Genomic DNA, 13863 nt, shown 5'->3' on the forward strand with positions numbered 1-13863 from the left:
TAGACAAATATTGCTGATATTTATATTTTCTACGATGTTTTAGAAGGAAGTCAGCCATTATGACGATGTAGAGTACCTCCTTAAAACAGAGACATTTTTAGGCCTTTTTATGTACTTTGTGCTTTACTTAAAGAAAATCACACACTCCTGACTCTTGCATGACTGTAAAAAAAAAATTGGTTTATTTCATTTAAGGAAGATAGCTTCTGAGCTTTTAAGCACAACTGTGCAGGATGCTACAACTAAGCTATAGGGATTAAAGAGACAGTAGATTATTGGGTTAGACTAGGGATTAAAGGGTCAGTAGATTAATAAGTTAGAATTGGGAATTAAAGGGTCAGTAGATTAATGGGTTGGACAAGGAATTGAAGGATCAGTGGTGTAATGGGTTAGACTAGGAAGTAAAGGGACATGGGCATGATTTGAGCAGAAATTTTTATTTTTTGATGTTTAATGCTTAGAATGCTTAACTAAGGTATTACTGATGATCAGCAAAAAATTTGAATGTTGGTTGTCAAGGTATATGGGAGATACAGAGGTCTCAAGTCCTTGTTATGTAAACAAGGAATTAAAGTGTCAGTGGTTTAATGGGTTGGACTAGGGATTAATGGGTCAGTGGTTTAATGGGTTGGGCTAGGAATTAAAGGGTCAGTGATGTAATGGGTTAGACTAGGAAGTAAAGGGTCAGTGGCTTAATGGGTTAGACTAGGAAGTAAAGGGTCAGTGGTGTAATGGGTTAGACTAGGAAGTAAATGATCAGTGATTTAATGGGTTAGACTAGGAAGTAAAGGGTTAGTTTGTAATGGGTTAGACTAGGAAGTAAAGGGTCAGTGGTATAATGGGTTGGACTAGGAATTAAAGGGTCAGTGGTTTAATGGGCTATGATAGGAATTAAAGGGTCAGTGGTTTAATGGGTTGGACTAGGGATTAAATGGTCAGTGGTTTAATGGGTTGGACTAGGAATTAAAGGGTTAGTGTTGTAATGGGTTAGACTAGGAAGTGAAGGGTCAGTGGTGTAATGGGTTAGACTAGGAAGTAAAGGGTCAGTGGTGTAATGGGTTAGACTAGGAATTAAAGGGTCAGTGGTTTAATGGGTTGGACTAGGGATTAAAGGGTCAGTAGTTTAATGGGTTAGACTAGGAAGTAAAGGGTCAGTGGTTTAATGGGTTGGACTAGAAAGTAAATGGTCATTGGTGTAATGGGTTGGACTAGGGATTAAAAGTTCTGACATTGCTTTGAAACCCAGTGTAAGTAACAGGGGCTTAACTGCCAAAGATAGTAGATGTGATTTTTTTAGCAACAGGCTTAGCCCTTGTACCATGTGCACTTGTTGTTGCATTTGTTTTTTTTCAAGGCTTATATTATTCAGAATATAGATTGTGAAGTACTGTACAGTTTTTGAAAACACCCATTTTCTGCTTTTCATAAACTATTTCCCTTTTTTCAGCAAGAACATGCACAGTCTTTGCAATCTCAACTGGACCAGGAAATGGAGAGCTCCACAGAAAAACAGAAAAAAGAAATGGGACCACTCAGAGAGCAGCTACAGGTACTAGAATGTTTTCCTGTTATTTGTTGAGACAGCTACAGGTACTAAAACATTTACCTATTGTTTATAGAGACAGCTACAGGTACTAGAACATTTACCTATTGTTTATAGAGACAGCTACAGGTACTAGAACATTTACCTATTGTTTATAGAGACAGCTACAGTACTAGAACATTTACCTATTGTTTATTGAGACAGCTACAGGTACTAGAACATTTACCTGCTGTTTATAGAGACAGCTACAGGTACTAGAACATTTACCTATTGTTTATTGAGACAGTTACAGGTACTAGAACATTTACCTGCTGTTTATAGAGACAGCTACAGGTACTAGAACATTTACCTATTGTTTATAGAGACAGTTACAGGAACTAGAACATTTACCTATTGTTTAAAGAGACAGCTACAGGTACTAGAACATTTACCTATTGTTTATAGAGACAGCTACAGGTACTAGAACATTTACCTATTGTTTATTGAGACAGTTACAGGTACTAGAACATTTACCTGCTGTTTATAGAGACAGCTACAGGTACTAAAATGTTTACCTGCAGTTTATAGAGACAGTTACAGGAACTAGAACATTTACCTACTGTTTATAGAGACAGTTACAGGTACTAGAATATTTACCTACTGTTTATAGAGACAGTTACAGGTACTAGAACATTTACCTGGTGTTTATAGAGACAGTTACAGGTACTAGAACATTTACCTACTGTTTATAGAGACAGTTACAGGTACTCGAACGTTTAGCTAATGTTTATAGAGACAGCTACAGGTACTAGAACATTTATTTGCTGTTTATAGAGACAGCTACAGGTACTAGAATATTTAACTACTGTTTATAGAGACAGCTACAGGTACTAGAACATTTACCTGGTGTTTATAGAGACAGCTACAGGTACTAGAATGTTTACCTGGTGTTTATAGAGACAGCTACAGGTACTAGAACATTTACCTACTGTTTATAGAGACAGCTACAGGTACTAGAACATTTACCTATTGTTTATTGAGACAGCTACAGGTACTAGAACATTTACCTATTGTTTATAGAGACAGCTACAGGTACTAGAATGTTTACCTATTATTTATAGAGACAGCTACAGGTACTAGAACATTTACCTATTGTTTATAGAGACAGCTACAGGTACTAGAACATTTACCTGGTGTTTATAGAGACAGCTACAGGTACTAGAATATTTAACTACTGTTTATAGAGACAGCTACAGGTACTAAAATGTTTACCTGCAGTTTATAGAGACAGTTACAGGAACTAGAACATTTACCTACTGTTTATAGAGACAGTTACAGGTACTAGAATATTTACCTACTGTTTATAGAGACAGTTACAGGTACTAGAACATTTACCTGGTGTTTATAGAGACAGTTACAGGTACTAGAACATTTACCTACTGTTTATAGAGACAGTTACAGGTACTAGAACGTTTAGCTAATGTTTATAGAGACAGCTACAGGTACTAGAACATTTATTTGCTGTTTATAGAGACAGCTACAGGTACTAGAATATTTAACTACTGTTTATAGAGACAGCTACAGGTACTAGAACATTTACCTGGTGTTTATAGAGACAGCTACAGGTACTAGAACATTTACCTGGTGTTTATAGAGACAGCTACAGGTACTAGAATGTTTTCCTGTTATTTGTTGAGACAGCTACAGGTACTAGAACATTTACCTATTGTTTATAGAGACAGCTACAGGTACTAGAACATTTACCTGGTGTTTATAGAGACAGCTACAGGTACTAGAACATTTACCTGGTGTTTATAGAGACAGTTACAGGTACTAGAATGTTTACCTATTGTTTATAGAGACAGCTACAGGTACTAGAATGTTTACCTATTGTTTATAGAGACAGTTACAGGTACTAGAACATTTACCTACTGTTTATAGAGACAGTTACAGGTACTAGAACGTTTAGCTAATGTTTATAGAGACAGCTACATGTACTAGGATATTTACCTGCTGTTTATGGAGTGATTTGTTTTATAGCTTTCTATATTGTGTACAACTGGAAGGGTACATAAATGTTTCTTACATATCAAACACAAATTCAGGCGTCATGCCTGAAGGATTTCATTATACAGAACTAGAGTAAGGAAATGTACTGTATGTGTTTCTTATTTTAGCAGGATTCACATTTTAGCAACTTAGGCAAATAGTGTGATGATGCAAGAGCTTGATTATTCCACCACAGAAACAACACTGATCATGAATATGCCGAATAGTGTGTTAGATTGTATTGCTCTGAATTTTAGATATTTATGCTCAAATAAGTATTTGTGCATTACCAAAATGTTCCACTCCAACATGTTTAGATTTTGAAAGTTTTATTGCAAGAAATATCTTCTTTTTAGGCAATTCAGTCTGATGTTCAGGTAGTGTATATCTGCAGTCAGCCAGTCGCTCATCTCCTTTTTGCACCAGTTTTATTGTCCCTTTTATGTTTTGCTTAAGAATCTTTCATCGTGTTACTGGGTGATGAACAACTAGATTTGTCCCAGTTACAAGGTTTATTTCAATCTTAGCAGATTAATTTGAATCGGTATATCAATCAGAAATTCAGTCAACATTTATATTACAAATCGCATTTTCCTTGATGAGCCAACCAATTTCAGCTCGTGACACAATCTGTTCATATTTACCATGAACGGATCATGAACTAATTGAAAGCATGCAACAGAAAATTTGAGAGCATAATAACTTAAAAAATGCAACATGTGTTACAGAGATCTCAAAAAGTCACACCTTGGACTAAGATTGTGAACTTAATACATGGATTATCATACCAATCTTGTGGTCTCCTAGCTCCAAAATACAGTGAAAATACAGTGCACCATTAGGCCTAATGTTAAACGAGAGGCAAAGTAAGACGATGTGTGACATCATGTCTACATTTGACGTATGTCATAATACGACTGTGACAGAGGTGGATCTAAGAAGTTTGTTTTATGCAAAAAAAATTTTTTTTAAAGTCTTAAGTTTGTTTTTTCCGCATCAAAAATAAGAACTGCACAAATCTATTTATCAGTTTCAAATCCTTGGCACGTCCCGCTATTCAGACCGAACAACGAGCCTCCGCAATACCCAGGAATCTTTGTGAAGTTTCATTTTAAAAATTCTATTCCTTAAAATTTAAGAAATCACTTATTCATTAAATTTGTTGAATTAACAATGCATTTTGTTCATTTTATGTGCACTATATTTTGACATGCAAGTTCACATTCCAGGATGCTGTTCCAATAAGCAAAAATATTTTGTGACTTATAGATGCAATGTAAACAAACAGTGATTCATTAAATGAGTATAAATATGAGAAATGATCAGCACTTTTGAGCTGTTCATGGTCAATAATGAACCACTGTGGATTTGAGCCAAATTCCTCAAATCCAAATCTGTTCATATCGACTCTAAACAGCTCAAACGTGCAGTTCAATTCTTAAGAGGATTCTACAACAAATAGCACACATGCAACATGCACACACTACAAATGACACACATAAAATTACAGACAGATAGACATAACAAAGGAAATAACTCAATGATATTCTGTGTATCATAAAACCAAACAGTAACATGTATTTTGCTTACAAACTATTCAGAAAACAGTCACAGAAATTGAGACTGCATGGAACAGTCATTGCATAAGGTTTTAAAATGCTACATTCTTGTGGATTTTGTGTTCTGTTGACTGTGTTATGTTGGTGTTGGAACCAGGGAGGGGGTGTACATTAATCAACAACTTAACCACATTCCCTGACTTTAGTTATAAGTTCCTGGCCCCTTTCATTTCACAAAAGGTTTACGTTAATTAGTGAAGCTAGTCGCCTCCTCCCTCTGATATAAAATTCCAATGCGTGCATGTACAAATTAATGCAGGTATATAGAGCAGATGTATGCTCAATTGGCAGATCTACACAGGTGGGGAATACAAACCCATCCCTTTGATTTTAGTTAATTACTGTAAACAAAAAATGGAAAAATAAAATTTGAAAATTTTCATCTCATATTATGTCCATGCCCCTTTAAAGTGTGGTAATGCCAATGCAGTTGGTGAATTTAAAAATAAGATTAAGAAATAATAACAGTCATTTAGTGTATTCCAAATCACCCACGATTCTCGGGATTTTACTTGCAGTCTGTACTTTGTACAACCAAACAATCAGTAGAAGCAAGGTACATATTAATTTATATATCCAAAAAATGAAAGGGTAGATATCGTGCATTGATAAATTGATCAACAATTTGATTCATGAACTCGCTATCCTTAGAAATGTCTGTAAGGGAAATGCTGCAAGACATTCATTGGCATCATAGTGCTCTTGATGGACAAAGCATGACATTTATATTAGGCTCTGTAAATATTGATAGGATGGTTATTTTATAAGCTTCCAAGAGCATTGATTGTTTTTGACAATACTTCAAAGAAAAAAGCTAGGAGTGTTTGGAATCATGTTAACCACAGCCGAATAAATGAGCAGCTGGCATTGGCACATGTAGTGTCAGATAATTGTTTGTTTATGCAAGGTATTTAAAGTTAATGATGTGACAATGCAAGAGCAATTTAAAGACTAGTATGATATACTGTTGACTGTTTTTGTTGTTGTTATTTTTCTTCTATTGACTGTTTTTTATACAAACATGGACACACAATGTGTACAAGTATGTGTGCAGGTTTCACAGCGATATCGGATATGATTTGGTGATTTCTAATCAAGGACTATTTGAAGTCTGGCACAACACATTTCCGCAAATTGATATTACGCTTCCGCAATAAAAATGTTATGATTCCACAATTTTTTTTCACTCTTCCGCAAAAAATATGGCATTACAATTTTGCAAATATCTTTTCTGAATTACAGGTAAAATCAAAGCATTCTTATGTGGATTACATGTGAAAACAGCATTTCTGTGCATCGGTGGCCTAATGGTTAGGCTGTCAGACTCGAGACCGAAAGGTCATGGGTTCGAGTCCTGGCCACGGTAGGGCCAACGTTGTGTCCTTGGGAAAGGCACTTTCCATGAATTTCCTCACTCCACCCAAGTGTAAAAGAGGTACCTGGCTATAGACAGTGAAAGATATTGTTAAAATGTTAGTGCTCTAGCGCCTGTAATGGCAGCTTGCACTGTATGCTTCCCAGGAAGCTGAGAAAGTTCTAGATTGATATAAGGTCTGCAGGGGTAATAATGTATTGTAAAGCACTTTGAGCAGCATACGCTGGAAAAAGTGCTATATAAAACCAATCATTATTATTGAGTCGGCTTGCGAAGCGAGATGCTCCTTGCTATCAACGACGTGCGGATTTATCGCGTATCACAAACTTTCTGTTTATTCTTACACTGACAGCAAATAAATCCCGCGCACAAAGATCTTCAAATATCGTTCATTTGCTTTTTGAACAGCTTCATTAAATTTTGAAGACATATCATACATGTATGTTGACATTCTTATAACAATGTAATTTAAATGAGTCCCCTCAATACGTTTAAAGAAACTAAACATAGTGCGCATGAATACATGATGTAAGCAACAGGCGATTGTACTACAAAAATAGATTCGTAAACATGAAACAAATAACTTGTAATTAAATAGTTCATAGTGAAGAAAGTAATATCTCGCTTTCTTAAGTTGGAAAAGCATAGTAAATATTTGAAAATGGTATTGGTATATTAGGACCGATCATACTCCCCGTCGAGGCCTCTTCGAAAGTGTGTCAAAGCTTAAACCATGTAACTATTTCTGCGGGAATCTATCGGGGTGATACAAGTAGTGTAGCAGGGCCCCTACTGGGCAGTCTGCACTTTGAATCTTCACCATCGTCGTGATGCGAGTAACACACATTCAGTTTGTTATGTTTTCTCTTTTAAGTCTTTTCTGCAGTCAGATATACTTACTTACTTAGGCCTGTCGTTTCGTGAGGAACATAGGCCATCGACGACAGTCCTCCAACGAACACGATTCTGGGCTGCTTTTGCGGTGTCATGCCAGGTCATGTCCTGCGCTTTTAATTCTACTTCTGAGTCACGCCTCCAGGTGTTTCTTGGACGTCCCCTCTTTCTCTTGCCCTGTGGGTTCCAGGTCAGGGCCTGGCGTGTGGTGCTGGAAGGTGGCTTCCTTAGGGTGTGTCCAATCCAGCCCCACTTCCTACGTCTGATTTGTATGTCTATGGGTTCCTGCCCTGCTCTCTTCCATAGTTCTTCATTTGTGATCTTTTCAGGCCATCGGATGTTGAAGATGCGCCTGAGACAGGTGTTGTAAAATGTCTGGATCTTCTGCAGGGTTGTTTTGGTCATTCTCCATGTCTCTGCTCCATACAGCAAGACGGACTTAACATTGGAGTTGAGGATCCGCAGTTTGGTAGTAATGTGGATGTTCTTTGAGGCCCATATGTTCTTTAGCATGGTAAACGCTGCTCGTGCCTTGCCGATTCTTGACTTGATGTCGTGGTCTGTGCCACCCTGTCTATCCATCACACTCCCCAGGTAGATGAAAGACTCAACTTCTTTGATGGGCTCACCACCAACTGTGACTGGTAATTGGACAGTGGTGTTGATCTTCATCAATTCTGTTTTCTTCAAGTTGATCTTGAGTCCCGTTCCTACTGATGTTGTTACAAGGTGAGTTGTTTTGTCCTGCATCTGACTGTGGTTGTGCGAAAGGAGAGCCAGGTCATCGGCAAAGTCTAGATCGTCGAGTTGCGTCAGGAGTGTCCACTGTATACCATTATTCCTGCCTGATGTGGTAGTCCTCATGATCCAGTCAATAACCAAGAGGAAGAGGAATGGTGACAGCAAACATCCTTGTCGAACTCCTGTCTTGACCTCAAAACTCTCTGACATCTGACCAGCATGGGTAACCCTGCATGTCATGCCTTGGTAGGTGTTACGGATCAGGGAGACGAGCTTCTCGGGTACTCCATAGTGTCTCAGTATCTTCCACAGTGTCTCACGGTCCACGCTGTCGAACGCTTTCTCGTAGTCGATGAATTTGATATAGAGGGGTGACTTCCACTCCAGTCATTGTTCGATGATGATGCGCAGACTGGCTATCTGGTCAGCACATGATCTGTTGCGTCTAAAACCAGCCTGCTGGTCATGGAGCTTTGGGTCCACTGCCTCTTTCGTCCTCTCGAGAAGGATCCTGTTGAGGACCTTGCCAGGCACTGACAGGAGCATAATTCCCCGGTAGTTACTGCAGTCCCTCAGATCACCCTTCTTTGGTAGCTTAATGAGGATGCCTTCTTTCCATTCCTCTGGGATGTTCTCTTCCTCCCAGATCTTCTTGAAGAGGTTGTGCAAGATGTTAACAGCTGTCTCTGTATCAGCTTTGATGGCTTCCGCTGGTATCTCGTCAGGCCCTGCTGCTTTTCCATTCGTAAGTGTGGTAATTGCTCTCCTGATCTCTGTCTTTGTTGGCTTGTCGCAGTCAATCGGGAGGTCTGCATTGGCTGGTTGTATGTCTGGAGGCATATCTGGTGTTAGTCTATTTAATAGCTCTCCAAAGTGTTCTACCCATCTCTTCAATTGTTCTTCTGTTGTTGTGAGAGGGTTCCCGTTCTTGTCCTTCACTGGCTTGTCTGTCTGCTGGAACTTGTTGGAGAGCTTCTTTGTGACCATATACAGTTCTCTCAAGTTTCCCTGTCCCACTGCTTCTTCAGCTTGTTTGGCCAGATTGTCTATATGATCCCGTTTATCTTTCCTGATGCTTTTCTTGACTTCTTTATCTGTGGCTGTGTAGTCCTCTTGAGCTTTTGCCTTCGCTGCTCTTGTCCGGCTTGTGTTCAGTGCTGCTTTCTTTTCCTTCCTCGCCTCCAGTTTCCTCTTGGTATCAACAAATATCCACTCTTTGTGTTGAGTCTTTCTTCTGCCGAGAACTTCTTCACATGTGTCTCACCACACTTTCTTGATGTGCTGCCACTGGGTCTCGATGTTGGTATAATTGTTTTTTAGCTGGTCTTTTAGCGGCTGGAATCTGTTGGACAGGCTGAGGTGGAATGCTGTCCTCACTTCCTTTGTTTTGAGGACACTCACGTTGTACCTTGTCCTCATGTTTGTCGTGTTTTTAAACTTTTTGAGACGTAGTCTTACTGCCGTCATCAGCAGATGGTGGTCTGATGAAATGTCTGCTCCTCTCATCACCCTGACATCTTTCCATGCTCTTCAAAATTTCTTGCTGATGCAAATATGGTCGATCTGATTTTCTGTAAAATGATCAGGGGATCTCCATGTGGCCTTGTGAATCCGTTTATGAGGGAAAATGCTTCCTCCTATTACAAGCTGGTTAAGGGAGCATAGGTCTGCAAATCTCTCGCCATTCTCGTTCATGTAGCCCAGTCCTTGTGTGCCCATGACTTCATTGTAGCCAGTGTTATCAGCTCCAATCTTTGCATTGAAGTCGCCCATAAGTATTGTCATATCTTTCTTCCCTGCTGTATCCAAGACTGCCTGTAGTTGCTGGTAAAAGGCGTTTTTCTTTTCGTCATCAGTATTGTTGGTGGGGGCATAACACTGGATGATGTTCAATTTGAACTTGCTTTTCTTGGTGCTGAACTTAGCTGTTATTATCCGTGAGTTGATAGGTTCCCATCCGATAAGAGCGCGTTGTGCCTCCGGGGATAACATCAGGCCTACACCTTCGGTGTGAGGGGCTCCCTCCGTGGTGTGTCCTGAATACAACAATGTTTCTCCGGTAGTCAGCCTCAACTGTCCTGTCTGTAGCCACCTCGTCTCACTCAGTCCTAGGAGACAAATGTCGTAGTGCTTCATCTCCTTTGCTACTTGTGCTGTTCTTCCTGCTTCATACATTGTTCTGATGTTCCAAGTAGCGAGTCTGATGGTTTTCCTGGGTGTCAGAAAGGGAGTCAGCCCTGCAGCTTCCTTTCGGGTTTCATTGCACAGCATCATAGTTCCTCTTGAAGTAGGCCCAATTTGGCCCAGGTTATGTTGGTTTTGGTTTGTCGTTGATGCTTCTGTAACTTGACTTTTTTTTATAGGTAGGGTTGTTGGCCCTGTGCAAACCTCTAATAACCTCGAGGAAAGGTGGTTTAATTTTGGAGTTTCCTTCCTAGACTGCTTTCCATCCCTGGATATTGAGCACAGTCCGCCCATTGGTTTTATATCAGTGATTTCCTTCACCTAGCCTTTCCCATAAGTGGGTATGGCCGCAAGGCAGCAGAGGTTTGGAATAAGAGTTTTCCTTCTCTTAGATGAGCTGTCCTCCCAGACTGATGAGCCCCATCTACCCAAAGCACTGGTTTTCAGACGCCAGGTAACCTGCCTTCACCCCTTCTCCTATCAGTAGTAGCAGTTCCGCCGGGCTTGATGCAAACCACACGAGCAGGCTAGGAGCTGGACTTGGTTGTCAGAGGCTATTAGAGGCGCACGCCATGAGGAGCATTTTATAGACAAAGGGAGCTTATCCCCATCACCACCCCTCGGCTATGACAACTTTTGGAACCACAGTCAGATATAGATAATCACATTTATGGTGATTTACCGTATTTTGCAGAATATATTTAATACGATGATACCCTTTTGCCAAGTTTTGGGGCCTGTAAATTGTGGAAATACCATTGTTCGTGTGTACAATCGCATTTACACATTTAGCTTCACGAGAAATCTTTGTGAAAATAATGCAGGTTCTCAAAATAGCATGCACTAGAATTTGTATACAGTGCAGCAAATTTGTTTTTTAAGAAAACGGCAATCTTGTCCTTATACACTCTACATAGCAGTATTTTCGGGGAAATAATGTTAATTTCAGCAAAGCATGAGAGTTCGTAGCAATAAAGTTTTAACAGATTCGATATTTTCTTTGTTTAAAGTTTTCCAAGCTTCGAAAAATGACGTACCAAGGTGCAATATAACGACCCCCCTCGGTAATTATAAACATAACAATAATCAAAGCCAGTAATTTAATTGGTACTAAATGAAGAATTCAAACATAACCCTTTAAAATTTTGCCGCATTTAGATGGGTAAGTACATCAGTCGTTTACTGCAAAAGGGAAGTTAAAACTCAAAAGTAATCGCATATTCCCAGACCCATGAAAAACGTGCAACATGCAGAAATCTGACAAACTCTAGTGACAAAGGACATGTACACAAAACATGTGCTAGTCACGGTATTATAATATCATGGCAGTTTTAAAAATTGCACAATGAAATTTTAATTGGCTGTTTCATAATGATTAGTTACAGGGTGTAAGATAATTTAAAAAAAACAACAATTTTACGCTTTTAGATAGGTAAACAACGCGGCGAAAAATTATAAGTGCACATTGCATTGACTAAAACAAAATGAGTCAAAAACCTTTAGTAGTATGTATAATGTGTCCCTTCACATTAAAAAAAAAGAATTAAAAAGTGCGTATTATATTTGGTTAAATACCAGTGTAAATTAATAAGCATAATGCATTATTCCGATTGTAGTATTTTCTAGAATTATGGAAGCCCATTAATGTCAATGTGATAGTCAGTATTTACGTTTTTCCGAAGTACGGAAACCCATTTCAGCCATATTTCTAAATTCATGTTACTATATATATGAGATTTTGTAAACAATTACATACGCCCCCTTTCAAAGAATAGAGGAGGGTGGGTGGGTGCTTTGCACTTGTCGGTCGTCAAACCACATGTTCGCTCAATATCTTGGAAACCATTCACTTGATTGTTAGGATATTTCAAATGTTGGTTGGTTATGAGTAGAAGAGGACCCCTATTGATTTTTAGGTCAAAAGGTGAAAAGTCAGTCCACTCTGGACGTCATAGGAATATGCTGTCCATTTAATATCTTGAGGACCCTTTGCTTGACAGACATCAAACTTGGTACACTGGTACATCATAAGGAGTAGATGACCCCTTATGATTCTAAGGTCATATGGTTAAAGGTCAAGGGTCAAAATGGACATAGGAATATACTATCCACTCAATATCTCGAGAACTCTTTGGTTGACGGACATCAAACTTGGTACACTGGTACATCATAAGGAGTAGATGACCCCTATTGATTTGAGGTCACATGGGTAAAGATCAAGGGTCAAACTGGACATAGTAATATATTGTCTCCTATATTTCAAGAATCAGTAGCTTGACTTCAGACACCAAACTTGGTACACTGGTACATCCTATGGAATAGATTACTCCTATCTATTTTAGGTCACATGGTCAAAGGCCAAGGGTCAGTCAATTCTGGACATAGGAAGATATTGTCCTCTCAACATCTTGACTTGCATTAGTTTGGTATTATTATCAATTAAATGATGCATGTGTATAACCGTTTACAATTTTGCACCACGTTGGGAGTGGGGGTATTGTTGTATGTTTGTATTGTTTTACAAACATTTCTTGTTTTCTTTATTGTTTTGATGGTAGCATTTTATGACTAGTTGATGAATAAACTCTCAAAATATGCACAGATAGTCAGTACAGTAAAAACAGTGATGTTTCTTATAAATGTCAACTGCATAGTCATTGTAACATTGACTAAAGTTTATAAGCTCAAGGAATTGATTTGCTAAACTTTTTTGTTGGATGGTATCTTCTTACAACCATTGTGGTGCTTATTTGAGGGTTTTTCTGTTGTGATATAAAGTACTATATGACTACATAATGATTTTCCTCCAATTCTTAGCATTTGCACATCATGGATTGTTTAGCACAATCATCAGTTAGCAATTACTCTTTACATCCATGTTGGATATGTACATGTAATTTAAATGGCAGTGGTCATGACTTAGTCAAATTTAGTCACCTTACACAGTGTTCGCCATCCTTGATTACTACTATCTTGCTCCTTCAAGATTACCTATTCCAGTTGACAATGAAGAGCGAGTCGATTCTCAGGCCTTTGATTATTATTATTATTATATTCATTTTAAAAATTCTGACAATACAACATACAGCACTGCATAAAATGGTAGCATTCCTTCTTAATTCTAAGCAATATAGCACTACATAAAATGTTCTAAACTGTATATATATACAGCTTACTCCACTTATATTGAAGTCACATATTTTGAAGTAAAACAAAATCCCCAGTCTCAGTCTCTTATTTTCTTTGCATTAAAATATCGGTTAAATTGAAATCGCTTATATTGAAATATCACTTATTTTGAAATCAATTATTGGTCCACTGAGTAAATAATATATTGTTTTTATAATGGCTATATTGAAGTCACCAGCAATGGTAGTTGTCCAGGTTGGTAGCCTCATAATTACACAGGTAGGTAGGTGTCAGTTAATTGGTTTCCCATGGATTACTTTCCATTGTGTGTTTTTATAGGAATAAAATAA

At 38.4% G+C, this 13863-nt stretch overlaps 1 protein-coding gene across 5 annotated transcripts in view; it reads left to right on the top strand.

The window, feature by feature from the left end:
- The window catches only part of LOC125679484 (golgin subfamily A member 2-like), a 146220-nt gene that overhangs the window by 42872 nt on the left and 89485 nt on the right, over positions 1 to 13863 (top strand). For 4 of the 5 annotated variants that reach the window (XM_048918738.2, XM_048918741.2, XM_048918740.2 and 1 more), the window contains 2 exons: positions 1448 to 1549; positions 3928 to 3948. In XM_048918738.2, the coding sequence (XP_048774695.2) occupies positions 1448 to 1549; positions 3928 to 3948 (123 nt within the window). The remainder of the gene's footprint in view (positions 1 to 1447; positions 1550 to 3927; positions 3949 to 13863) is intronic. The other variant, XM_048918739.2, reaches the window with a different exon arrangement.

This window comes from Ostrea edulis, chromosome 2, assembly GCF_947568905.1.
Source record: "Ostrea edulis chromosome 2, xbOstEdul1.1, whole genome shotgun sequence".
Taxonomy (NCBI): Eukaryota; Metazoa; Mollusca; class Bivalvia; order Ostreida; family Ostreidae; genus Ostrea; species Ostrea edulis.